The following is a 26,926-nucleotide window of genomic DNA, read 5'->3' as shown; positions in this document are numbered from 1 at the left end:
GTGAAAAGTGGTATTTCAATCGTCTGTTCATGGTTTCTGCTCACTTATCTTCTTAGGTACTGAGCTTTCCTTTTTTATTTGTAAGCACATGTTATGTGTCAAAGAAATCTGCCTTGTGTCTGTGATATGAGCTATAAATATTTTCTCCTGTTTTTATTTTGTTAGTGTTTTCGTTGGTCTTTTTTTTTTTTTGGCCAATTTTTAAAAAATATATTTATCAATCTTTTCTTGATGGCATCTGGGCTTTACATGACATTTACCCATTTTTATGGTCTCCTTTTCAGAAGTTCCAAGCACCTTCTGGGGCCATTGGTATATACACCATCTTATAAAGGTCAGAAGGGGTTATCTCCCCTCCTTTGTGGGAGAACCCAGGCCAGATGGAAATAAGTGCCTCTGTGGTCTTACTGCGGAATGAGACAGACTCAGGGGAGCTCCGTTAGAGCACGTGATGCTTATTGTACCGCAAAACCCGTTTCCCTAGGAGCCGTACTTCTTTAGGATGCAAACCGATGGTTGGCCATCGGAGACTCACACATTCACAGACCTTCCAGGTTGAACCAGAGCCTTTGCCACACCAGGCGGCAGCTTTTTGTTGCCCATCTTTTAGTTTCCACGTTGGGATGGCGGCTAAAAATGACTTTGCGGTAGGTGGTTAATTTCTGCTTGTTACTTACTAATAATTATAGCTTTCACTTTGGCGCTCTCACAGTTGAAACTAGTGGCTATTCTTAGATGTGCAAGATCAGATTTTCTGATTTCTGCTGGGAACTTAAAGCGGTGATACTCTCACGAATTCCCTGGCCCTGGCCCAGCCTACACCCCACCCCCACCCCCTTACCAGGCTCCTCCCAGCCTCTCAAAGGCTGCATCCGCAGGATCGAGGGGTCATCCTGTGACATAGCCCCCAGCTCCCAGACGGGTGGTGTATGGGTCACCACACAGAAAGCCCCTGCAGGAGGGAACGCTCAGTACCTGGGGGTCGGGCCAGCCCCATTCAGGGCCAGTCTAGATTAAGCAAACCAGCACCTGCTCCTGCCCGGAGTGGCTTTGACTAAATGGTCTACATCCTGCAGGTAGCTAACATTTACCAAGCACTGTCCAGGTATCAGACTTTATTCCAAGGACTTTATATGCCTTAATTGCCTTCTGAGGTGTAAACACCTTAATCACCCCATTTTACCTATGAAGAAACGGATACACAGCTGTCAAGTCACTTGCCTAATATTACATGGCCAGTAAGGGGAGAAGCCAGAATTCAGCACCCCCGCTCTAACCCCGGGTGGGCGCTCAGGCGTTCAGCCCAATGTCTTCCGGCACGTGTTTATGGGCCACAGTCAGAGTGAGGCTCAGGAGGGCAGTGGTCATAAAGACAGACACAGTCCCTGCCTTCATGGAGTTGACAGATGTGAGAGAAAACAATTACAGATTAATTCTCATTGTGCCACGTGCTATGAAGGGTCAGGGTTGGTCTCTCATGAGAACTGACGACAGAGGTCGCCCCAAGCCGGGAGCCAGAGCAGGTCTGGGCATGGGACCGGAGGCCTGAGGAGTGATTGGCGGTGGTTGGGACACGGGCGGGGAGGCACAGGACAGCACCCGGGAGGCCTGCAGACGGTGCTGGAGAGTGTTGGAGAAATGGCAGGGCCCCTGGGCCTGGAGCCTAAGGAGAAAGAAACGACGTGGCCCGAGGTGAGGCACAGTCCAGCAGGGCCCCTGGTAGCCATGCTAAGATCTTTAACTTAATCCTAAAAGCATTGAAAAGCTACCGATGGCCTTCCGGCAGGAGGGTGAAAGGGTCAGACGGGTGGGAACAGAAAGAGTGGAATACAGAGGGTGCGGCTCGGTGTCTGAGGCAGAGGGAGGTGGGCCCTGAGACGCACTGTCCAGCAGGATCCATAGGACTCCCCGGTGGGTGTGAAGTTGGGGGAGAAGGAGAAAAGAAGAATCTGGGAAGAGTTCTGTGTTCGGGGCCTGAGTCAGCGGGTGACTGGTGACGCTGTTCTCTGTGATGGGAAGCCAGGGCGGGGGAGCGGGCATTGAGAACTGATGCATGGGGGTCAGGGAGGAAGGGAAACCAGAGTCGTGTTTGAACTTGGAAGTGTCTGGTGCCTGAGGATGCGCAAATGAAGATGGCACGTGGGCAGCTGGACAGTCAAGCCTCCACGTCAGGTTTTGGCTAGAAACAGACATTTGGGAGTGAGTGATAAGAAGGCCCAGGAAGAGAATGTCCAGGGAGCAGGGAAAGGGACAGGACTGCGTGTGATCCAAGCCCCTCCCACATTTAAAATTGGGGTGGCGGGAGGGGAAAAGCCAAAGCGAGGTCAAGGAGGGGGAGGTCAGGGAGGCAGGAGGGGAACCGGAGAGGTGGCACTGTGGCAGCTGAAAGGGTTTCCTTCCAAGGGGCCTGTGCGGCGCGATCAAGGGCTCTGAAGTCGGGCTCGTGAAAATCCCGGTGTCACCTGGGTGTAGCCTAGTGCTCTCCGACAGAAGATGAGGGCAATTGTGATAGCTACACCACATAACGCATGGGGAGTGTTCAGTGGGCAGCAAGCGCTTGAGAACTCCTCAAATCACTGTTATTAAGGAGGATACGGCTGGTAGGACGTGCTGCTGGGAGGTTGAAGAGGTGCAGACAGAAGCATTTGTTGGTCGTGGCGGATGGGAGTTGTCGGCGGCCATGACAGGTGAGGCTTTGGGGGCCAGAGATGGAGCCTCCTGATGTGGCTGCAGGGTGGATGGCAGGTGACGAAGACAGGCACGGGGTACCTAATCCTTCCAGGAAGGACCCCTGTGCAGCAGAGGGGAGAAATGAGGGGTAGCTGGGGAGGAGTGTGGGTTCAAGTTAGGGGGCTTCACAAATGGCTGACACAGAAGCATGTTGATTGCTGCTGGGAGTGATCACGTCAAGACTGAGACCTTCCTTGCCCTGAAGAGAGAGAGGATACGTGGGGGGTCTGAATACCTCTAGAAAGCAAGAGAGTGGTGGGTTCCAGGGCACAGGCAGAGGGATTGGCCCTCAGGAGCAGAGTGGATAGGCACAGAGGACAACAGAGGGCTTGTCAATGTGGTGGCAAGAGAAGGCTCAAGGTCTGCTTTGCCAGCTTCTGTTTTCTCTTTGAATGATGAGCCAAGGTCAGCCAAAGGGGCGGAGGGCTTTGGGGAAGGATTGAGGCATCAGGAGAACAGCTGGGCCAGGGCCCGGAGGGGTCAGGGGTCTCCGATGCAGCTAGAGGGTGAGGAGCCCGTCCTGCCACCCCTACCAAGCCACCGGGGGAGGCATTCCCCCCTGACAGGTTGACACAGCCACTCGGAAACTCAGAAATAAGTGTTGATCCGGAAGCTGAGACCCTGACAGAGGCATTTGGCCAAGCTTTCATGGAGGAAAGGCCCTGGCTATGTTCATCCTGGGGACTGTAGGCCCAGCTTGGGGCCCGGCCCAGAGAAGCTCAGGTTAGGACCGATGCAAGCAAACAAAATCACTGCCTTCTTTCACTTCTGACCTTCCCCGGAGGAAAAGTAAAGAACAGTTCTGGGGAGAGCTGATAAGGGCGCAGCCCTCCTCTGGGCCTTCATGACTTGGAAGGGTGACAGGAAACTCATCAGGCCCTCGTGCTGACTTTGGTATGAAAGAGTGAATTCAGTGGTCCGGGTGCTGTGCTCTAGGAGCACTTGATGCTTCCGGAAGATGCCCTGTGCTCACCATGGGGACTCCCCGGCCCCCCATGTGCAGGAGCTATCCCAGAACCAAGTTGCTAAGGTTTGTTTTCCAAGCGCAAGTCAGGGAAGTAGGGTTTGGGGTAAAGGAAATGGTTTTAGAGGGTCAGGGGGCCCACTGGCCTAGCTCCCTGCCTGCCTGCAGGCCTGACCTGTATGATTGGGGAGCACCTGATGGCACACAGGTCTTTTCCTGCATCCCTGTCGGCCAGACCTCAGGTGGAATGGAAGATCTGAGCACCCAGACAAGGTGCCGCCCTTGAGCTGCCTCCGGCATATACTGCTGCTCCTTTATCTGAGTTCCAAAATAGGTGTCCCCTCCGGGTAGACTATCCCGCAGAGAACAGGCCTAACTAGCTGAAGGCACATTTGTGAGAAGGCACTTTGCATCTCTCTGGGCAAATGCAGCCCTGCAGCAGGCACACAGCCTGCCAGGATCCAGGCTAGATTTCAGCCCCCCTCTGCCCAGCACCTTTGCACAGTGCACAACATGCACAACCCTGAGCCCAGGGAAGGCACGTTGTAAGCCACTTCTCAACCTAGCAGTTGACATGAAGCAGGTGCTTGACAAATGTTAGAAGAATGAATGAATGAATGAATGAATGGGGAAACCAGACCTGTGGGAGACTGTGAGTGCATCTACACTGGGTCCCCCAACCAGGAACAGCTCTTCACCTTGAGGAAGAAACAGTCCTCAGGCTTACACGCAGAGCTTAGCTCTTTCAGATAACACCCATAGGTGGTTCAGCAAAGTGATTTCAGAAGGCCCTCCACGCAAGGCATGGTTCAACGCCAAGGCAGAGAAGCTCGACTGGCCGTCCAGGACCACAGCCTCTAGTGGGAAAGCGAGCACACACACAGATCTCATGGGACAAGGTGGACTGGGGTGCATGCTTCCCAGAGCACACTCAAGGCACTGGAAGAACAGGAGAGTGAGAGGTGGCTTCCCTGGGGGTGTCTAGGGAAGGCAAGTGCAGCTGAAGTGCACTGGGGCTGAGAGCCAGGAGTCTTCACAGATGGCCACTCGGGGAGGGCATTTGGGGCAGAAGGAACAGCACAAGCAGAGGTGTGGGGGTGAGACCGTGAACTAAACATCGTGGGAGGCAGTCGGAAAGGTGGCAAGGCCCTAATTTTGAACGCTGAGCAAAAACAATTGGGTTAGAGGGGCACCTGGGTGGCTCAGTCGGTTGAGTATCTGACTGTTGATTTTGGCTCAGGTCATGATCCCAGGGTCGTGGGATCAAGCCCCATGTCAGGCTCCGCACTGAGCATGGAACCTGCTTGAGATTCTCTCTCTCTCTCTCTCTCTCTCTCTCTCTCTCTCTCTCTCTCTCTATCTCTGTGCTCTTCTCCCTCATGCACGCTGTCTCTAAACTAAAAATAAAAATTAAAACAAAACAAAACAAAAAACATTCGGTTACATTCACCTGCAGTAGGGAACCATGGGAGTTTGCAAGCAGAGAGGGGATTTTATTTCCAACATGTTCTGCAGCAACAGAATGACAAGGACAAACCAAGTGATTCCAAAGGGGACTGTCAGAGCTCAGTGTGAGCTCTCAGAAAGGTGGAAAGTGTCCATGACCCTGAGCAACCCCTTACCTCCGGTTAGAGGCTGTCAGCTGCCAGCAACCAGCACAGAATCTCTGTGCCTGGGACCCCATCAGAGAGTGACCTCTCAGAGCCTGCCCTGCATGGTTCAAGTGCATTCTCGTAGGACCTGACAAGCTCTCGGTTCCGGGAGCCAGCTTCGTTCTGTCTTGCTGTTCCTTTGGTGCAGACTCTTACCATCTCTTACATAAGCTCACAAGGCCCTTTGTTCATTTTTTTTTTTTTTTTAACTTGAATTTAGCCATCGGTGAAGGGTCAGGGAAACTGTTTGCTGTTGCTTCTCTGACCCTCGACTTGCTTCATTGACCTGTGCCCCAGAAATGGCCCATCTCTGGCCTTCACTGAGCATTCGCTAATCTTCAGACTGCACTTTGAACACCTGCTAAACGCTAGAGCCTGTGCTAAGGAATGCAGAGATGGCTGTGGCTGGGAGTCGCTCATAGTTTAGAGGAAGAAAACAAGTCTGGTCATATGCTGGAGGCTTTAGGAAAGTACGAAACACCCTTCAGCTCCTGAGTTCTGGCAAGTGGAGAGCAAACTGCCAGCTCACTTACTTAGGGAAGTGGAATCTGAGAATGTGGCTTGGCATCTAGTCTCGGTTAGATTCCCTAACATCACGGCTCAGGTAAATTCGCCCATCCCAAACTGCTGGCCTCCCCGTGGCAGAGGCAGAGCCCTGCGACGTGCCTGCAAGAGCAAGCCAAGAACTCAGGCATCCGAGAGACAAGGCCTGGGGCAGAGGGGGCTCTGAAGGGCCACCGCGAGCATGCCCAAGGCCCTCTCCCAAACGCATCGATCAGATGGGACGTGGGGCGGGCGGGGAAGGGCCGGGTGCATGGCTGTGGCAGATGAGCCCCCGGCAGACATGAGAAGCAAAGGTTGGAGGGTCCTCTCGAAAAGATGATGTGCTCCAGGGGATGGTAGAGCTTATTTATGGAAGCCACATGGAGCCACAAAGGCGGGAGCTGCAGCCCTGTGGACTCAGGGATGGACACTTGTGAACCCCTCATCCAGGAAGGTACTGGGCCTTGTTTGAGCTGAGGACCCCCAGGAAGGAAGGCTTCCCAAGCATCATAAGCTCAGAGTAAATACCTACAGGGACTCGTTACATTCTAGAAGGCCAGCTGTGTTGTCTAGGCAAGAGGACCCCTCTGGGGATTTCAGGGATGCGGGGAGGCCTCTGTAATCCTTCCCTCTTCCTCCCCAATTCGTCCACTAAGGTCTTGCTCCTGGAGCCTAAGACTGCACCCCAAGAAGACGTGATTTCCTCGTAAAGGGGGAATGACTATTTCAAGCCACTGTCTCACAGGAGCCGTGGTAAACAGAAGGCTGGCCCTGCACCCCCAAATATACCGATCGGCCCAAACTGCTGACGGCTCTCCCAGGTGGCTTCAGCTCCCCGTACTCTTGTTTCTTCATGGCCATCTGGAAGGCGACAGGGCTCCACGAAGCGCCATCCTCCCCAGTTCCCACCACCCTGGTTGACCCTTGCCGCTGTCCAGGGAGAGCTGTGGGCCAGCCTCGGGCCCCAGCTGACAGGTGAACGGGCCCAGAGAAGTTGACTGCGTTGCCCCAGCCACACACTCGGCCCAGGTACAGGAACTGAACCCTCCGTGTTCTCGTGATACTGGCTTACAAACTGAGGACCCTAGAGCCCTGAGGTCCCCAGAGGTGCCTCAGAGGCCGGAAGAGGGGACCAAACCAAGAGGGAGGCCAGCTGCCACTCTTAAGATCCGTTTGGAAAAAGAGGCTCCTTTGGAGGAAATGGTTTGAAAATCACCCCAGGATATCTGCCCCGTGTCCTTCCATTTGAGCTTAAAATGGATGCATTTAGGAATAGCCAGGCCATGCATCTGTCTGCCCCACCTATGTGAGGAGCACAGGCCTTGCCAGTGACATAGGTTTCCTCCTGTAACTTCTGCACCACTGAAAAGAAATCCTTGGAGGCCTAGATTCTTTCTCCCACTGTCATGATCATGACTCAGCTGAGTCTCTGTCTTCCAATCGATTCCTCAGGAAGGAAGCAATAGCGTCAGACACGTGGCTGATGACAACACGGTGGTCATGAAGATACATGGTCCCACGGAGAACCTTCCTAGAACAGGGCTGACGGGTACATTGTCATGTTGGTGTTTAAGCCCGCTCCCCCCCCCCTGCCCCACCTTGATTCTTGTTATAAAAATTCTAGAAGCACTCGGTCCCCACTCCCAAGCTGGTCTTTTTTCATAGTGATTTAGATGACAGAGGCCCAGTGTGTCACCCACCCAGTCAGCTCTAGGCCCTGGGGACCTCAGAAATGTACACAAGCCCACCCCCAAAATGGGAGCAAGTCAGGAGCCAAGCGTACAGTGGGAGGAACGTTCTGTACAGCTCTCCCGAGTCACTGGCACACTCAGGTAACCTAAAACCGCAGTGGGCACGCAGCCGGCTGGCTAGAGCCGGGAGGGAATTGCATGGTGAGAGACATCAGACGGCCCTGCCGTGTCCTTCCCAGGAGGGGCAGACTTTCACCGGGGACAGACTTTCACCCTTGTTTCTGCAGAGTCCCTGTGTGTCATAGGAGCTCAGTAACTACCCGGTGAGCTGAACCTCCAGAGGACGGGAGACAGGCACGGTGCTGGCATTGCTACTGTCAGGGCTCGGCTGGATTTCAGTGGCCCGAGTTTCCACGTCTGAGGGACCCCTGGGCCAGCCCGTCATGTCTGTGCTCCCTGTCGAAGAGGGCACCCACAGATCGGAAGAACAGACGGGCGGTGCGGGGCCCGCTTTCCCCAGGGCTCTGTCCCTGCCTGAGGAGTCAGTGGTTGGTGACCATCCCTGGGAAAGAGAGGGGGCTCGAGGAGAGGGGCCATCAGGCCGGTTGAGGTCAAAAAGTAGTCAACATTAACACACCCCAAGTGTGTGATCCACACCTGCCCTTTTCCAGCCTCTGGGCCCAAAGCTGCAGGTGGGGAGACAGAAAGTGTGCTGTCCGCGAGCGGACCCCAGACCCCTCACAGAAACACATCTAGGGCCACAGCCATCAGAGACCGCAGAGGCCGGGCTCCCCTCTGAGGGGAAGAGCTGGCTGCCAGGGATGACGGCTATTGAGCAGGCCGCAGTGGGGGGAGAATGGCACCACAGGAAGGGGCAGAAGACTGGACACGTGTGTGGAAACAGCAGTGGCTCACCAGAGCTTAGGGTGTCGGGGAGCAGTGGAGACACAGGTTCGTAAGGGCCGTGGAGCCAGTCATCGAGGGATCTGGATGCTATCTGGGGTCAGGGCCACTGTTCTCTGTAGAGGCCCAAACCAGGCTCTGCCTCCAACTTGCCCTGAAACCTTGGACAAGTTGTTCAGCCTCTCTGTACCTCAGTTTCCTCATCTGTACAATGGGGATAAAATAATAGTACCTATGGCATATCGTGTGCCGATGAAGGAGAAATGAGGGCACTTCCTGGCATAAGGCACAGGCTTAATGAATGTTAGCTACTGTTGTTGTTACTGTTATTCATTCATTCATTCATTCATTCATTCGCTCAGCGACTCTTCCCTGAGCTCTGACTGGGCCAGGTGCTATTCCCATCCCCGGGGACACAGCGGTGAACAACACGCACACAGTCCCTGTGCTCGTGTGCTGATGGCTTATGTTCTGCAGGGGACACACAGACAGCACAGGAAACCAACGAGAGGAACCTGTTGGTCGAAATTATGGAGGACAAGAAAACAGCATGGAACAGGGTCATGCTGAGTACGTGGGGAGCAGCAGGCTAAGCAGGACGGTCAGGGAAGGCCTCCCTGGGAGGCCGCTGGAAGGCAGGCTGAAGGGCATGAGGGCTGAACAGAAGCAGCAGGTCTTCAGGAAGGGGCGTTTTTTCTGCAGGTGGGATGACCGGCCCCGAGCTCTGCCTCAGGAGGCTGACCTGGCAGCGGCTGTGTGGGACAGACAGGTGTGGCAGGCAGCAGGTGAGGGGCCCAAGGAGGGACTGCCCTGGTCAGGGCAGTTCCAAAGTGGCCTCCAGTACACAACTTGTGAAGTGCACAAGGAAAATACTAGGACTTTTCTATTTCTTTTGTGTTGTGTTCTACTCCTTCTACTTTGGCCTGCATTTTATGACACATAACATATTACCGTATGTGTAACTTGGGGGCATGGGTGCAGATGTCGCTGACCACCAGGGGTGAGGGGGTGGGGGTCCAGGCAGGAGCCGATGAGCCGGGGGCTGCCTTGGAGGTAGAAGCAGTCAGTAGGCCCCAGGGCACAGCGGCCGGCCGAGTAGGACTCTGGGCAGTAGTGTTGACAGATTCGGTGAGGAGAGAGGAGAGGGGTCTGAAGTCTTTGGAGACACCTGCCCAGCGCCGGGAAGAAGGTGGTGCCGGGGTCACAGGCCTCAGGAGAAGAGGGCACTTGAGTGTGCCCGAGAGACAGGCGGGCGGCAGTGCGCGATGGGCCCTTTGGGAGGCAGGGGCCGCAAAGCGATTCGGGACTCCACCGTTGAGAGCTGAGGCCTGACATTGCAGGAAAGGTCGTTTTCCTGCCTTTTTGAAAGTGACAGCTTGGTTTTCAAAGGGCTTTGTCGGTGTCATATAGTTAATGGTCTCCAGGGCGCAGTAGCTTTAACTGGTCGGAGGGCAGGGTCTGATGGAGCCGCCGTTTTATTTCATGCCCGTGAACATGGCAGCCACAGTCCGCTCCCTCTGTATGCTTTTTGGCATCAGGAAAACAGGCCGGAGGGCAGAGCTGTCCCCCTTGAGGGGCCGTGTGCCTCTGGTTTTCTTGGCCTTCAGCTCGTTCCGGCCCTTTCTTTGTGGTTGTCAGAGCCGAGGGCAGGTGCCCCGGACACCAAGGCGCCCTAGGTCAGCCCTGAGGGTGGGGGTGGGGGGTGGCGCCAGGCAGGCCTCACTCCCCTCTGGCTGGTGGCGACTCGTGTACCTTCCAAGGCCCTACAGCCAGAGACTCGAGTCCCGGTGTAACGGAGGGCGGGAAGGGCCGTCACTGCAGCTGTTTCGACTCAGGCTGGGGGACTGGCTGGCTCTGGGCCCTGCGGATTCCAGATGGGCCCCTGCCAGACTCCCGTGGGGGGGTTGTAAGTGTCCCCAACTAGAGTCACAGCCGTTCGCAGGGCCTCAGAAGGGCAGCAAACCAGTAAAGCATCTGTCTTCTGCTCTCCCCCCCACAGCTGAAGTCTACATTGGCATTGGGAAGCCTGCAGAAGCCACGGCCTGTACTCAGGAAGCCGCCAACCTCTTCCCGATGTCCCACAACGTCCTGTACATGCGTGGCCAGGTTGCCGAGCTCCGGGGAAACCTCGACGAGGCCCGGCGGTGGTATGAAGAAGCCTTATCCATCAGTCCCACCCACGTGAAGAGCATGCAGCGACTGGTGAGTCTCAGAGCCAGGCCGGGACCCCGCTCCCGGGCCGGGGCTCCCCTCGGAGCGACTGGCGGGTCTCCTCCGGTTCGGAGGCCCATGCGGTTAGCCTGCCAGGCTGTCACACAGCACAGAGCCAGCGGCGCCATTTCTGTGTGGTTTATGGAGCCCCTGGGAGTTGGCAGTGCACAGCCCTAGCAGCCCTGCCCAGCGGTCCTGTTCCACGCAAGGGGCAGGCATGAGTCACTAGTCTCCTGGGCACTGCCACTGTCACCTTGGTCTCTGTGCTGCCACCTCGGGAGGGTGTCCCCACCCTGGGAGACTCCAGCTTGTCTCCGAGGCTACTGGCTGACAGGGGCATCCTGTCAGAGGAGGGTGGGATGGGCCCTCTGGTACCGAGAGGACCCAGCTAAGTCACCCGGTTTCCACACTGCGCGTGTGTGGTGGCTTCCCAGAAATGCATGTGCGCCCGAAGCCTGGGGGCTTCCTGGCTGCTCCTCTCCCTGCCTTGCCTGGAGTCGGCTGTCCCTCCACCTCGTTTTCGGTGGGGTGGGGGAGCAGACTGATCCCTCCGCGGGGTTCGCATTGGTGGCATTACCGTGTTAGGCACACGCATTGAGCACAACTGCCCCACAAAGCCGCCGATCTCCTGTTATTCTCCCGTGAGTCTGAATGGAAACTCAAAAGCTAACCAGAGTCTGAGTTGCTGATGAAAAGCCATACTGCTACTCTGGGCCTGCACGCCAGGCTGACGTTTGGGATTTGCGCTTCGTACTTAGTGGTGGGATATCTGTGATTTCGTGAGCCACGGGACAGAGGAGACTTGTGGTGAAACTGAGGTGGCCTTCGTGTCAGCAGCCCTTGGGAGCCTGGTGTCCGTAATCAGTGGTCAGTGTGTGATACCACGAGTGAGCAGTGGACGAGGAAGTCTGGGAACAGCGTTCCGGACCCTGTGGTGTCAGTTGCTCACTCTTTAACTTGTGAGCCTGCCTAAGCTCACAAAAAGAAAGACCCTAAGCTGTCTGCACTCCGTTTCCTTTCTGTAAAATGAAAACAAGCAACTAAATAGGCTGGGAACCTCCTCCAACACTAGGAGGCTATGGTTTAGTACCTAAGAAATAAAATGTTCTCCAAAGGATCCCAAAGCCTTAGTTCTCTTGCTACATCTCTTAGTGATATTGCAAGATGTAGAAGGGGTTCAGCAGTTTCAAAAATAACTAACTACCAGTTTTCTGTTTGTTTGTTTGTTTTTTTTATTTTTATATTTAAAAAAAAATTTTTTTTTAACGTTTATTTATTTTTGAGACAGAGAGAGACAGAGCATGAACGGGGGAGGGTCAGAGAGAGAGGGAGACACAGAATCTGAAACAGGCTCCAGGCTCTGAGCTGTCAGCACAGAGCCCGACTCGGGGCTCAAACTCACGGACCGCGAGATCATGACCTGAGCCGAAGTCAGCCGCTTAACCGACTGAGCCACCCAGGCGCCCCATATATGTATGTATTTATTTATTTTTTTTTATGTATTTATTTATTTTTATTTTGGGGGGCGCCTGGGTGGCTCAGTCGGTTAAGGATCCGACTTCGGCTCAGGTCATGATCTCACCGTTCGTGGGTTTAGACCCCCATGTCGGGCTCTGTGCTGACAGCTCGGAGCCTGGAGCCTGCTTTGGATTCTGTGTCTCCCCCTCTCTCTCTGCTCCTCCCCCACTCGTGTTCTGTCTGTCTCTCTCTCTCAAAAATAAATAAACATTAAAAAAAAATAAAAATAAATCAGACCTTATAATTGCAGCTACTTGATTTTTTTTTCACCTTCCCTTTATGAACATTTTGTAGCTTGGTACAGCTTTATAAGTAATTTTCCATATTATCCAAGCATTAGTCTGTTTGATTAAAAATATTACATGGCTTTTCATTTTTGTCTCCCTGTTGTAAGAGGGATTTGGTACAGAGCTTCTCAGATCTCTGTGCTTTTTGGTAGAGCATTGCAGAAGAGGTATAATCAACACCGTGTACCCAGCCTTTTTATTGAAAAGAAGCAGCATATTTCTACCTCGGGGCCTATGAATTATTCAGACAAGTATTTCTTGTTCATCCCCAAGGGGAACATGAGACAAAAGATCGAGTAGGAAGATCGCACCAGGAAAGTTTTCTGTTTCACCTTTGGAGCTTTTCGAGTCACCCGAGCTCTCCAACAAATGTCAGATGCTCGCCTTTCAAAAGGAGTAGCCTCAGGCCTGGTGAGGGGAGCTGGTGAGCGGGACCCAGGTGAGGCCGGGCCATCACCAGCAATGTCTGAGCCTTGTCTGGCTCAAAGGCATTCTTGCCAGTAGAAAATAGTAATCATAAACCCTTAAGACTTTTCTCAGTGCATCCTGACATATTCAGAAACTACGCAGACTAGAGGCAGGTTGAGGCCAGCAGGCCTACAAAGTTTAGGTCTTGATTCTTGGAGTCCAAAATACTGCTCAATGACTATACTTGGTGTGAGTTCCAAAGGGCAGAGTGGATGGTTCCTTCTTGGTGACCTTGTAAATGATGCACCATGGCCTGTGTTCTCCAGACTACCCCCCACGGTCCATCTCACAGCTGGCAGATTCCCTTCCCGCTGGTGCTGCTGGATCTCCTGGTGTCTGGGGGGGGGGGCGGGGGGGCGGGGGGGCGGCCCCCGGGGGGGGGGTGGCCCCCAGGACCCCCGGGCCCTCCGGCCCCAGGCTGCACAGAAAAGCTGTGTTTCTATGGCTTGGAGCATAATAAGGGAAGGAGGCGGCCTTTGCAATAGAAGCTAAGGATGAGGCTCCAGGCCAGAAAAGGTGTGAGATTAGAATCCCAGCTCTGTCCCTCACTGGTTTGGGGACCATGGGTAAGTCACCCTCTTTGTGCCTCAGTGTCCTCAGATGTATAAATGGGGTCAATACTAGCACCAGACACAAATTAAACACAGAACCGAAATCTCTTTATTAAGGCACAGTAGGTCCTTGCCTCTGCCCTCATAGAAACCAGACTGATTTGCAGGCCCCTAAGTTGAGGGGAAGGGGTCAACAGAGAGGTCAGAGGCCTCTTACCAGGCCGAGTCCCAGGGAGGAGCCAGGAGCTCGAGACTTCTGTGCTGGAAGCAGGGTAGAAACAGCCAAGATGACGGTTCTGACACTCGGGGCGAGGAGTGTGCAAGAGAGGGCTTGGGTCAGGCCAGGGCGAGGCTCAGAAGATCACAATGAGGAGTTTGAAGAGCACGAGCACTGGAGACCGCCGGAGACCAAACCACGAGAGTCAACCACAGGGGTTCCCAGGGAAAGAGCTGGCTACAGGCCGATTGCGGGTCGTAGAAAAAACCAGAGGGTGGAAAGTGCGTCCACGCCAGCAGTCAGGCTTGGAGAGGAAGGAGGGGAGCCGGAGGGACAGTCGGAGGGAGCTCTTCTGGAGGAAGGAAGCCACGTCTGTTACAGGTGGAGCCCAGGTGGCAGATGGAGAGTGTGAAGAACCCAACGGTCAGAAGCTCTGCCTGTTTCGTGAAGAACAAGGATTGGTTAGCTTCTAGGGCTTGTTAGCAATAGCATGTGCCAGATTGTCCGGCTCGGAGGACAGGGACGACTTAAGCAGAAATGCAAACACGTTAATATTGTTAGAAAAGCAGTAATGACTTGGAGGCAGATGGTATTCACTAAAGTTAATAGAAGGTCAGACTCGACAAAAGAAAAGTAAATTACACCCAGTGAAAATTAACACTTTTCTAATCGTTTCAGCCTTCATCTATATGTTTAAATTCACATATAGAGAGAAGGGAGAAGAGAAATAATGTGTTTACCGTTAATAATGATTTGGCACAAGATAAGGGAGGCAGAGAGCTGAGTGTGGGCAGGTATTAAGGGAGCAGGGAGCTGAAGGGATAAAGAATTACAAAGTAATGTTGTTGACAAGGGGAGGAATTCATAGAATGATCAGACTTTTCCCAGAAAATCTAAAGACATATTTTCATACCATTTTGCATAAGTGAATACATTTACATACATTTCCATGCCATGTTTCATCCCCAGGACCCAAGATGAATTAATGAAACACAGAGCACCCTTCTCCACATCAGTTGTCCTGTGACCTGGAATGGGGGTGGGGGTGGGGGGAGGGAAACAGGGCTGTCAGTGGGCTGGGGGCAGCTGGGCAGCACTGCTCAGGCCCAGGGCAGGCATAGAGACTCAAGGTAGCCAAGGACGGAATTACCAGGACAGGGACAGGCTCTGCAAACAGGGACGTCTGCTCAACATCTGATAACATCAGCCTGGGCTCATGGGGGCAATGCATGAGATTGGAGGATGAAAAGAACAAGAACTTGCAGGAGATGAATGAGCACGGCAGGGAGCCAGGAAGGTGATATGGAGAGGAGCTGATAAGGCGAGGAGGGGAAAGTATTGCTAAGAAATAAATGTATCCTAGATCATATTACCAGGATGCTCAGGTCTTCTTCTAAACCACTTGACAGGTTGAGAAAAGGCATGGAACAAAGGCTGGGGGGAGGGGGGCGGTGCTGCCCAGGGCTCCCAGAGTGGACAGCACATGGAGGGAAGGACACAGGGCTCTGAAGAGGGCTGTGAGCCTGAGAAGAACCAGGGGAGGAGGGGCTTAACAGAGGCACTGGTGAGCCAGAGCCTGCACCTCTGCAGGGGGCAGGAGGAGAGATGGCGTCAGGGGTCAGCCTTCACCTAAAGCAAGTCTTTGTGCAACAGAGGCAGTGATATTCCAGAGCTGATGCTCAGAGAAGAGAAAACACAGGGGCCATCCTCTTGAATGTTGAAGTTCCCGAGACAAGGCCTAGAAAGGGACAGAAGCCATCAGTCATTCAAAGGAGGGCAGCCAGAAGACTGGGGAAGGTGGTAAGTTTCACCACCTCCCCCAGAGGAAGTAGTGGTAAGAAACCACTGGTGGATCTCCCCAACGAGAGGGGAAGATGGCTGGGAAGAGAGGAGGTTGGAGGTGATGGGTTAGGCTAGGCCATTTGCCCAAGGACTGTGGCTGAGGCTTGTCTTCTGTGGAAGGGTCATAAGACATGAAAACCCCCAGTGCAGTCAAGATGGCTTCTGGCTAACAGTTTCATACTCAGGCTATCTTTTTTTTTTTTTCCTTAATGTTTATTTATTTGGGGAGAGAGACAGAGAGCATACACGTGGGCATGTGAGCAGGGGAGGGGCAGAGAGGGAGGGAGAGAGAATCCCAAGCAGGCTCCGCGCTGTTAGCACAGAGCCTGACATGGGGCTCAATCTCACGAACCATGAGATCAAAGGTCATTGATCAGGTCATGAGACCTGAGTCAAAATCAAGAGTTGGACACTTAACTGACTGAGCAACGGGCACCCCCATACACAGGCTGTCTTGAAGGGGTTTCTCCATGATCTAATGTTTTCTGAAACATCAGAAATCTGAAGTGACATTAACAATGTTAGAAGTAGTGCTGTACTTCTGTTCCACGGCAGTGCATTAGTGGGAAAGACGCAGGGAGAATGGCTGAGCTGTTGGAAAAGCGCGTTCTATTACGAAATAGCAGGGGCGCCTGGGTGGCTCAGTCAGTTAAGCGTCCGACTTCGGCTCAGGTCATGATCTCGTGGTCTGTGAGCTCGAGCCCCACATCGGGCTCTGTGCTGACAGCTCAGAGCCTGGAGCCTGTTTCAGATTCTGTGTCTCCCTCTCTCTCTGACCCTCCCCCATTCATGCTGTGTCTCTCCCTGTCTCAAAAATAAATAAACGTTAAAAAAAAAAAAAAAAAAAAACGAAATAGCAGAGGCACGTCACATCGACGGTGGGTTTGGAAGGAGGACATCAATTATGCAGTGCAGTGGGTTATGTCTTATGGATTGTGACTACATTTTAAGTTGTTTTAACAGCTCTAAAGTTTGATCCAGAAGTATTCGTCACAACGAGGCTGGCTAATGACATTGTTCAGAGGAGAAAAAGGCTCCTCTGAAGTTCAAAGAAGGGCCCGAAGTTGGAGCTTTCTTTTAACTGTCTTCGGGTTTACATGCCTGTTTACTGTGAGAAAAGGCTTCATCCCATTCTGCATGAGGAGCCAGAAGGATTGCTGAGAGGGTTGGAATCGAGGGAAAGAGGTGAGCTCTGGCTTCCCTCCGGCGACTTGCACTGCTAAATTCTGAACCTTCGGTTTGTTTTCTCTCTCCCATCTTTTCAAGCGTCCATCTGTTTAATGAGATTCGGAGGGGAAATTGCTTGTGTCTCCTCTTTTACTGGTTAGAAGCATGTTTTCCAGTTTGTGCCTCTGTTGGCAGAGAGGTGCGGAATGAATGGGATGGAGTTGCAGGGGTTCATTCCAGAGACAGGCATCCTGTGTCTGTGTATCTGTCTGCTTTCGGCATCAGTCTGGCGGGGGGCTCTGGGGTCGAGGGCGGCCCAGGGCACAGACACATCGGGCAGGGTTTCACCTCGGCACGGCTCGTTTTCCCACTGCAAAACCTGTCTTGAAGAGGGGCCCTTGATCTCTAATGCTACTCTGGGTAAGACAATTAAGCCAATGAAATAGCATCAAGATACCCTTCCTCTTTCAAACGCTGATCTTTGGAAATGGATCTCTTTCATCTGAAGTATCAATTTTCTTCCTGTACATAGAATGATTGGCAGGAACAAAGCCTTGCCATAGTCAAGTGAGAAGGCTCTTTTATCTATTAATTGCATTTTATTTACTTGATTGTTTTTTTTAAAAAATGCTTTTCAAATTAAGACCAATTTTTTTCTTTGAAGAACGACCTAATGAAATATTTAGATGCTCTCCCTTCCCTACGCATCTGTGTGCTTACGGAGAGTACTCTTAAATGTACGGCGCTCAATTTCTACAGTATCTTCACTGGCTGTAACTGGGATTCAGACTAACAGTGCAAGAGAAGGAGTAGCGCATTCTGTTGGGGGATTAGGTCTTTGTTCTTTATTCTGCCTTCTCTCCCTCCTTTTAGTAGCACACACTACATTTTAGCCCCATGAGTAGCTCAAGGCCCTTTCGAGAACTCTTAGTATTTGGCATGAATATAATAACCTTTACAAAGAAACTGAAAGCCTCATAGGTCCTACCTGATGCGTTTGTTCTCACGATATGTGCTGAAATGGACAATTTCTCTTTTTACTGCCAAGGAGACTGCTCTTGGTGACCGGCCCCAGGCTACACTGCAAATTAAGAGCAGATCCAGGGCTGGGCGATACTAAGATCGGATGTTTGTGGAGTCACAGAAGCGCCTACAGCTTGAGTGATAGCACGGCACAGGGGTTCAGAGCCTGGCGCGAGAGCCAGCCTGCCTGGGTTCAGGCCCCAGCTTTGTCACATCCTAACAGTGTGGCCCGAGAGAAGTTCCTTAATCTTCCTGCACTTCCGTTATGTCAGCTGTTTAACAGGGGTAACCATAGTACCCCTCGGTGTTATTGTGTGGTTAAACGAGCTCATACAGGCTGCATCACACTCCACAAACACTAGCTGTGAACGCTACTCTCATTCTGTATAATTTGAGTCGGTGGAAGCCCCTCTGTATCTACTTGACAGTGAGGGAGGCATCTCCTTTCCAAAAGATCTGCCCATGGGCGTGGCTTTCCTTCTGAACTGAATTTCAGCAGCCGGAGGAGCTGAAATAAGAGTATGTCATGAAACGTGGTTGGCCAAAAGCTTGTGCTTTTGCTTTTAAGTATTACTTTCTGTTTCTCTGGGGCCCGTAGTCCAGCTTATTAAAGCCAAAAAGAGTAGGAAGGCATGGTGTGGTTTGTCAGGCAGAGACAGGAAGCATCTGGGCTCAGGGGGGCCAGACCAGGGTGGCGGCAGGCCCTGGACCTGAAGGGGGTGCTGGGCAGGCTCCATAGATTGGCCTGGGTAGCAGGGAGGGCAGAGCCTGCCATGGAGGCCGGCTCAGATGTCACACCTCTGAGGAGCCTTTCTTGACCCCTACCCACCCACCCCTGCAGAGGGGCCTTTGGCCCGTTGACTTCCCTCTCTTGAAGCACTTGTGGAACCAATATAGGGTTCTTTCTTTGCAGATCTGTCAGGGGAAGGCGCCATGCCTGTGGTGACACAGCGGCCAGTATAGACCAGGAGTGTCAGGTAGATGAGGTATGGCAGGGAGAGATGGAGAAAAACAAGTTCAAGAGCCAACTTGACCTTGACAGATGTCATCATTCCCCTTTTACAAAGACCCCCAAAGCACCGGGTGCCATCTCCCTTGAATGGACTTTGAGCAGGTATCGTGGGAACGCGCTATTTTTAACTAGGCTAACTATTTCTCTATGCGGAGTCCTTTGGGCGTTTGTTGGCTTGGCCTTGGCACAGTCCCTTCCCACCACGAGTACAGGAAGTGACACCGAGGCGGGGACTGGAGGATGCAGCCACACAGTTTCACACGAGACCATGGAGGCCGAGTCAGCTAGTTGATGGAACCTTCCAGTGCAGTGGGATCTGAGTGTGTCACAGGCCGGGTCTCAAAGAGGATGTGTTGTGCTATAAGGTGGGGCTCCTGCCAGGCGTGGTTGGCACAGCCAGGTCCCCAGGCCAACCTGTAGCACCTGCTCCAGAGGGGCAGCCCTCTGCCCCGGGGCCCTGGGGGACAGCAGTGGGCCCCTCTCAAGTTCAGACACCCTGTCTTGTCCCCAAGTGCATGCTTCTTTGTCAGCCCCTGTGCCCCATTTGAGGGTGGCAGTGGTCACCATCCGTAGGCCAGAGGCTGCTGTGGAGCAGTGTCCAGGCCATCCTGCCAGCGTCAGCCCTGGTCTTCCAGGCCCCATGTGTCTCAGGCTGCCTGCTCTCTGTCTCTCATTCAGTGAGACGATCATCCTCCGAGAAGCTGACCCATAATAACTGTGCCCATGAGAGACCTAGTTTCAGACTAGAAAGTGAAACGGTAAATTTATAAAGATTGATGCCTTTCCTGGGCCGCACCCCTGTGCTTTCTCACCCCTCGTCCTCCCCAGAGGCACTCCCCCTGTAAGCCGGATATCAGGCTCCACGGCCCATCCCAGAGACCCCATACTGAAATGGCCGTCCCCAGGCAGCCTGGGGCACCGAGGCAGACAGGTGGACGTGGCAGGGACCGAGGGATTGGGGCTGTGTCGATCCAGGCAGTAGCCCCGCCTCTGATGCAGAGAGAGACCCTCTTCCCAGGCCCCAGACTCTCTTGCCCTTTAGGCCAGAGCATCTCGCCTCTGTCCTGTGGTTACAGATGAGCCAAAGAGAGGACAGCCTCTGCCCTCGGGAGTGTCAAGGAAAGGGAGTAGTGTGTCACATGTGGCCTAGAGCAGCCCAGTCCTCCTGCCCCAGGATGCCATACAAATATCATTAAATACCATTTCCTGTTTAAGGAAAACAGACACCCAAACACTGATCCTTCTGCTCAAATGAGTTCTCTTGTGGAGTTTCTGTCAGCCACCCCCTAGTCATCTCTTCACTTGCCCCGATGGTGACCCAGGACACATCCTCAGCCCTTTTTATCTGGTTCCCTCCATAGACTGTGAGCCTGGTGTCTTGTTCAGGGTGTGACTTCTGATCTTGGCCCCAGGCTGTGGGAGCCTCTGTTTGTAACCCCCGTCCCTACCCCAAACCCAGATTCAAGCAGCTTCCCTTGTTGCCACAGCACCAAGACGTGTCCCTTGAGGGTGGGCTCCTCTGGCGAGAGGAGAGGGGGCCGCGTCGCTCCAACTGGGTTTGCACGGTGCCCGCGCCCGTTTGGGGGTAGGATGCCAGCAGCGGTAGCGACAGTGAGCCTCCCAGAGCCAGGTCGGAGGTGCGAGCCACATGGGGAGGACATCTGAATAGGGGGAGGGATTGGAAATTATTTGGGGGAAGAACCAGGTAATTGAAAGGGTTTTTTTTTATGACTCAAGCTATGTCCTCACATCCTTTTGAAAATGCGTATTTTTAGCTTAAAGCATTTTCCGTTTGTTGGCGTGTATGTCCTCCTTGGAGCAAAAGGAGGGTCACCTGGAGATGTAGAACTTCCGCACCCACGTGGCTCCTGTGTGGCTTGTGGCCCTTGATCTTGCCAACCCCTCCCGCACTAAAAGCCCTCCCACCCCAAACAGCATCCTTTGGTGCAGAGATACTCTCTGCAGACATTTTCTGCTTGGTTTTTGGATTCCTCCTTCCCACTGCAGCATTTTCTCAGTGCTGGCCAGGGAGATATGGCATCAGGCCACCCGGCTTTCAGCGAGGACTGAAATCACAGACCCGGTGCAGGCTCCGAAATACCAGCCATGTCACTGGGCCTTCCTTCGCCGCGGCTTAAGGAAAAAATTAATTCTGTGTTTATTTCTATTTTCTGTTTGGGAGTCTTAGATGACTAATTACAGGCAGTGCAGTTCAGTGTCTCATTAGTAATTATGATCTAAAATTATTTAAAATCTGACATACTCTATCCAAACCATTTATTCTTAGAAATTCTGGCCCATTATTCCAGTATGATTTGACATTTCACTTCCACCGCATTCCTGCCTTGCCACGGTTGCTGCTCCCTGGCTTGGATCAGACTGTCTGATCCAAGTTTTCCCTTATCTGGGTTGTTCTGTGTTCCCAGATACCTGCCCCTAATTCCCCTTCCTTATTTCAGGCCCCCCTGGATTTGAGCCCTGCTACAGCACCCTCCTCCCCCACACCGCCTGTCCCTGAAGTCAACAAGAGGGCTGTCGCCATGAGAAAGTGGCATTCGGGTCCACCTGGGCTGGCTGTCCCCAACCCGCCTCTTGTCTGAATGGCTTCCCCGTCATTCAGTGCTAGTCCCAGAGGCTCCCCACTCCCCAGGAGTGCTCCTGGGCTCTCTCTGGGACATGCCTGCACACATGTTGTCTAGACCTTCAGTTTGAGCCTAAAACCCTTCAGCCCAAAGGTCTGGGGAGGACACCCTGGAAGTTTCTCCCAGGTACTGCTTCTGGTGTTTCTTCACCAGTATCAGGGGTGAGAGCCTAAAGCGGCCGGGACATCTTTGGACCTAACACTCATCAGAGAGCGAAGGCATCGCAGGATTTAGAACACCAACGAAATTCCGTAGTCTAAGCACCCCTTTTTACGGATGGGGTAAAAAGCTGAGGCCAGAGGGGGGAAGGGACTTGCCAAGAGCACAGGGCAGCGGGTGGCAGACCCAACCAGGAATCCTGACCGCATCATTCCCGAAGGCGTCACGTCCACTTTGTCTGTGAAGTGAGCGGTAGCGTCTGCCTTTTGACATCGGGGTGGGGGTGGGGAAGAGACGAGCTTCCAGGACTCCGTAGGCCCTGGCCCCGGAGAAGCACGCTCATTGCTCTGGGGAGAAGGGGAGTAGGGGGCTCGAGCCTGTCTTGGCGGGTCGTGTAGCATCCGCTGAGCTTGCATCCTCTCAATTTTGCTCCCAATTGGAGTCAAGACTTGGTCTCCCCACTTGCCTCTTACCTGGCCCCCCTGCTGTGTAGCACCCCTTCTCACAGCCTGGATCAGCAGGATCAGCACTGATTTATGAGCCCAGCTGGGCGCAGGAGAGAGTAGCCTTTGGCACCCCTCCCGTTGCCAAAGGAGTGGGGGTGAGGGGTTGCTTAGGAGGAAGGAATGACAAACGGATTAGTGACAAAATACCAAAACTCACCAAGCCTCAAACCCTCGGACTCTAGGAGGGTGGTGGCCTGGAGCCAAGGCAGGCCCCCTCCCCTGCACAGATCACAGAAGCACGCTCTGGGCCCTTTCCTTGGGGAGCCCCTGCTCTCGGAAGCCAGTGAGCACCACTGACCAAGGAATGGGGTGCCAGTGTGCAGAGGCTCCCTCCAGGGGCACTGGGTGAGAGCACCGCCCAGGGTCTGGAGGCAGCCTTGCCCCTGATGTCCCTCCCCGGGGCCTTGGCGACCTGCTGCAGAGGGAGACCAGAACCACAGTCTGAGGGCCCACCCCTAGCTCCCAGATCTGGGCCCCTGCATCCAGAAAGCTCCAGGCCTGCAGGAGCTTTAGGAAAGCCCTTTGAGAACTCCTCTGCCAGGGTCCCTGGGACTCCAGCCCCTTTGCCTGGCGGCAGACCCCCGGTCCCCACGGTTACTTGACCGCTTTCACCTCCCGCCAGGCTCACTGACTGACGCGTGATCTCTCTTCCCTCCCTTTCCTCATCTGCTTGGTATTTATGGGACACCTGCCTCTTCAGATACCTCTGCAGGCATTGTTTCTCTTCAAGCCTTTCAGAACATCTTCAGCTGGAGGCTTGTGAGCAGGAGGGGACCCGGCACTTGGGCACCGGCACCTTCTCTGTGTCAGGTATTGCTCTGGCTTCACCTTCAGCATCATGGATTCTGCACAATGGCCTCTTAGTTACTGCTGTAAGAATTAAATGGCATGATGTACGTAAGCTGCGTGGAGCCTGGTTCTGTGCCAGATACTGGACTAGACCACTCCCCTCAAGTCTCGAAGGAGAGCCATAAACATGTATAAGTAAGTGTAGGAAAAGTCACAGGGGAGGGGCACCTGGGTGGCTAAGGCGGTTAAGCATCTGGCTCTTGATTTCTGCTCGGGTCATGATCTTGAGGTTCATGAGGTTCAAGCCCCACATCAGGATCTGTGCTGACTGCACGGATTCTCTCAGTCTCTTTCTCTCTCTTTCTCTCTCTTTCTCTGCCCTGCCCCCGCTCTCTCCCCCCCCCCCCCCCCCTCAAAATAAATAAACTTTAAAAAAAGTATTTAAAAAAAAAGTCACAGGGGCTCTGGTAGACAGAGGTACAGGTCACAGGTTGTCTGGTGTCATGAGGGAAGAGGGACAGACACGGCTCCACCGAAGGTGTGACCTGGGGGCCAGGATTCAGCAGCAGAGTAGAGATGTCGACTCTTCCACAAGTTAGGGACAGATGGAGCTTGAATACCTAGTAAACAAACTAGCTCTTGGAGATCTACATGGGACAGTTGGGGCCCGTTAGTAGACAATGGTGAGCAGGTACTATTAATTTTGTTAGAGGTGGTTCTGTAAGGAAACATTCTTTTTTTTTTTTTTTAAGAGATTCCTGCTGAAGTATTTAGGGATGAAGTGTCACAGTGCCTATAGTTTACTTCAAAATACTAACGCTTGCCCCCAAAATAGATAAAGCAAGTGTGAAAAACGTTAACAGTTGTTAAATTTAGGTGATAGGTATATAGATGTTCATTATATCAGCCTTTCAAATTTTCTGCATGCTTGAAATTTTTCAAGATTAAAAAAAACTTAAGACAAAGTAGTGAGATCAGGTTTGCATTTTGAAGTGATCAATCTAGAAGCTGTGGAGGATGCGTTAGTAGAAGCTAAGAGACACCAAGGACTGGACTCCACTAATAACATCTTGACAGTCCAGGAGAAGAGATTTCGAGAAGGCAGATGCAGTAAGGCTTGGTGAGGGAATTGGAAGGTTCTCGTCTGATTCTCAGATACCCGGGTCAGGTACCTGGATGGATAAGACGACTTCACCAACAAGAGGAAACACAGGAGGAAGGGAAGCAATGGGAGGAAGGAAGGTACAAGCCTTGCACACGGTCTAGAGGCAGAACATTCCAGGGCAGGGGCCATGGTTAGGAAGCAGTGGTGGCCTGGAGGTGGCAGCTGAGCTGCGAATCAGAGAGAGAAAGAAAGAGGGCCAAAGATGGAACCCAAGGAGCACCAGCATTCACAGAGCGGGAGAGTAACTTGGCTAATGAGGACACATGGGTTCTGGTCATTTACACAGTTTTCCCATGCACCCAGCTCATCCAAACTGTAGCTGGGATTTGGGCCTGACCCTGCAGATCCCCAAGCCCTCTTGTTCCCATGGCCCCACTCAGTTCTTGGCTCCGGGCTGTGGCCGGCCTAGGGCCCTGTGAGGTTTATGGGATGTCCATGAAGGAAGGGTCCCGGTGAGCAAGATCACTGTGATAAGTGTGAGAGACAAGAATGACTTGAATTACAGACATGGTCCCACACAGAGGAGCTGGGAGCCTTTGAGCTTCTCTGGGCCTCAGTGTCTTCCTCCACGAGTAGAGATGGTGATGGGAGAATCAGATGGGATCACATGTGTGAGTGAGAAGGACTTGAATGGTGTCTAACAGTGAACGGGTGCCTTGGTTCCTAGGAGGGAGGTGAAACATGCCCTCTCGTGTCTGCTGGAGACCCGATTCTCCTGCTGGGTGCCAATGTCCGGGGGAGGGGGCGTGCCCCAAGCTGATATCAACGGTGACCTTTTCTGCAAAGACTCTTGAACACATGCACACACACACACACACACACACACACACACACACACACACAAAACCTGGGATCTGGCCTCTCCAGGAGGTCAGTTTTGATTAGATCCGTAATTGCAATGCTGGCTGATGTCCTTCCGAATGAAGGAGAAACTGCTGGCCCAACCCTGCAGGGGAGCCTAGGGGACATGATGCTGAGTCTTTCTTCATAAAGAAAGGAGCAAAGCTGCCTATTGCAGACAACGGCTCCCCCCTCCACAGGGATCCGAATCTCTCTCCCTCCCTGCACCCCCGCGGGTTTTCTCTCCTCCTCTGCATCCGGGGCAGCGGGAGTCCAGACAGATGCATGGGGCTAGAACCAAAGTCCAAGCAAGTGATCCCTGCAGGGATCCCCCAGAACAAACTAGAAGCAAAATCTGCTTCTTCCTACAGACAACATGCATTTTTCCAGGCCTTTCAAAGCCAGGCAGGTCAATCGAGTTATAATTGGCAATCTAATTAGAACTCCCACAAGCTGTTAAATTCTTTACCTGCTGCCTGGCATCTTACACAGAGGTGATGCATCTGCTCCTGCCTCTGGCATGATGAAAGAAAGCCGGCTACAATCCCATCCTTCTTGCCGGCAACAGCCCCCTCCAGCTACCCACCCCCCCCCCCACTGCCACCACGCGGACGCCCACATGCCCACCAGCAAGTATGACATGGGACACAGCCCAGTTGACAAGAAAATTGGCTTTAGAGAAATCAGGCTGAAAGGGCTGTGTTGCTGGATGATCTTGGGAGACTAAAGGGGAGAAACGAAGCCCCCAGCCCCGTTTTCCCGGATGTGGGAGGTGTTCTGAGGGTGGTTCAGTGGTGCCTTAAGCTTCCCGCAAGTCAGATTGCTCAATGACAGAAGAAAACGTGTCCCTCTGCTCCCTTTCTGCATCCTTAACCCTGAAGAAAATAGAAGTTTTGTGCCGACCCCCCTCCACCATCAAGACAGCAGTGTGCTTTGGCCGACAGGATGGGCGGATTTTATGGCACCAGCGTCACCTGCATCTTCTGTGGTCCCTCTGCTACTGGGCCAGGGGCCTCTTGTGGCTCCTGCTCGCCAGTAGATGCAGGCAGTGTATGCCAGAGCCGGCCAGCCAGCTCCGTTCATCCTTTCCCAGCTCTGCCCAGAGTGACCTCGTGGGTAGCTTGAAACCAGCCATGGTGGGAGTCTTGATACCCTAGAAACTGGCAAGCACTACAAATCAGGGCTTTTTCTTTTCTTTCAGAGGGCCAGCAGACCAGCACAACACTGGATGTACAGATCTAGGTGGTTTCACGGGGGGAAGGGAGGCAATGGGGGAGCAGTGGGTAGGCAGAGAAGAACACACGTGTCCCTGCCTCAGGACTTCCAGGGCGGCAGGTACTCGTGGGACAGGTAGAGTGGAGCTCACCTTGCCACTCTAGATAGAGACAGAACAGCTACGGGGAGGCTCAGGGGAGAAAGAACGAGACTCAGAATTGCCTGGGTGGGTGGCAGGAAGGAAGGTGTGGTTTGGAGCGAAAAGTCCTACATTTGAATTCTAGCTCTCCCATTCATTGGCGATGCGTAGGACCTTGGACATGCTATTTAACCTTGGACATGTTATTTAACCTCTGCCATACAAGGGGCCCCTGGGTGGCCCAGCCAGTTGAGCATCGACTTGGGCTCAAGTCATGATCTCACGGTTTGTGGGTTCGAGCCCCACATCAGACTCTGCTGACAGCTCGGAGCCTGGAGCCTGCCTCAGATTCTGTCTCCCTCTCTCTTTGCCCCTCCCCTGCTCGTTCTCTCTCTCTTTCTGTCTCTGTCTCTCTAAAATAAGCATTAAAAAAGAAAATTTAACCCTCTCCTACATAACACCTTAGCAGAGCTGTCGTAAAGGTTGAACACAGTTCTGAGCACTCCCAGCACATAAGATCTGCCTGGCAGCTTCTAGTCTTCCAGGCCCTCCTTCTCCCAAAACAGTGTGGCTGTGAGAATCATGTGTGAGGTGAAGAGATCCCCCAGAGGCCACAGAGGATGGCCGTTGGGTCTCCCCACGGTCCTGCTCTTCACCGTTCTTTGAGACAAGGAGAGGGCTCACTCCCCGGC

The 26,926-nt window shown here is 53.1% G+C and overlaps 1 protein-coding gene across 11 annotated transcripts in view; it reads left to right on the top strand.

The window, feature by feature from the left end:
- Positions 1-26,926, top strand: part of TTC7B (tetratricopeptide repeat domain 7B) — a 254,266-nt gene that overhangs the window by 209,568 nt on the left and 17,772 nt on the right. For 8 of the 11 annotated variants that reach the window (XM_042944076.1, XM_042944086.1, XM_042944078.1 and 5 more), the window contains one exon: positions 10,483-10,685. In XM_042944076.1, the coding sequence (XP_042800010.1) occupies positions 10,483-10,685 (203 nt within the window). Of the gene's footprint in view, positions 1-10,482; positions 10,686-11,452; positions 11,742-22,786; positions 23,048-26,926 lie in introns of those variants that run through there. The other 3 variants (XM_042944079.1, XM_042944080.1, XM_042944077.1) reach the window with 3 other exon arrangements.

This window comes from Panthera leo, chromosome B3 (assembly GCF_018350215.1).
Source record: "Panthera leo isolate Ple1 chromosome B3, P.leo_Ple1_pat1.1, whole genome shotgun sequence".
Taxonomy (NCBI): domain Eukaryota; kingdom Metazoa; phylum Chordata; class Mammalia; order Carnivora; family Felidae; genus Panthera; species Panthera leo.
This window is presented reverse-complemented; position numbering and strand designations above follow the sequence as displayed.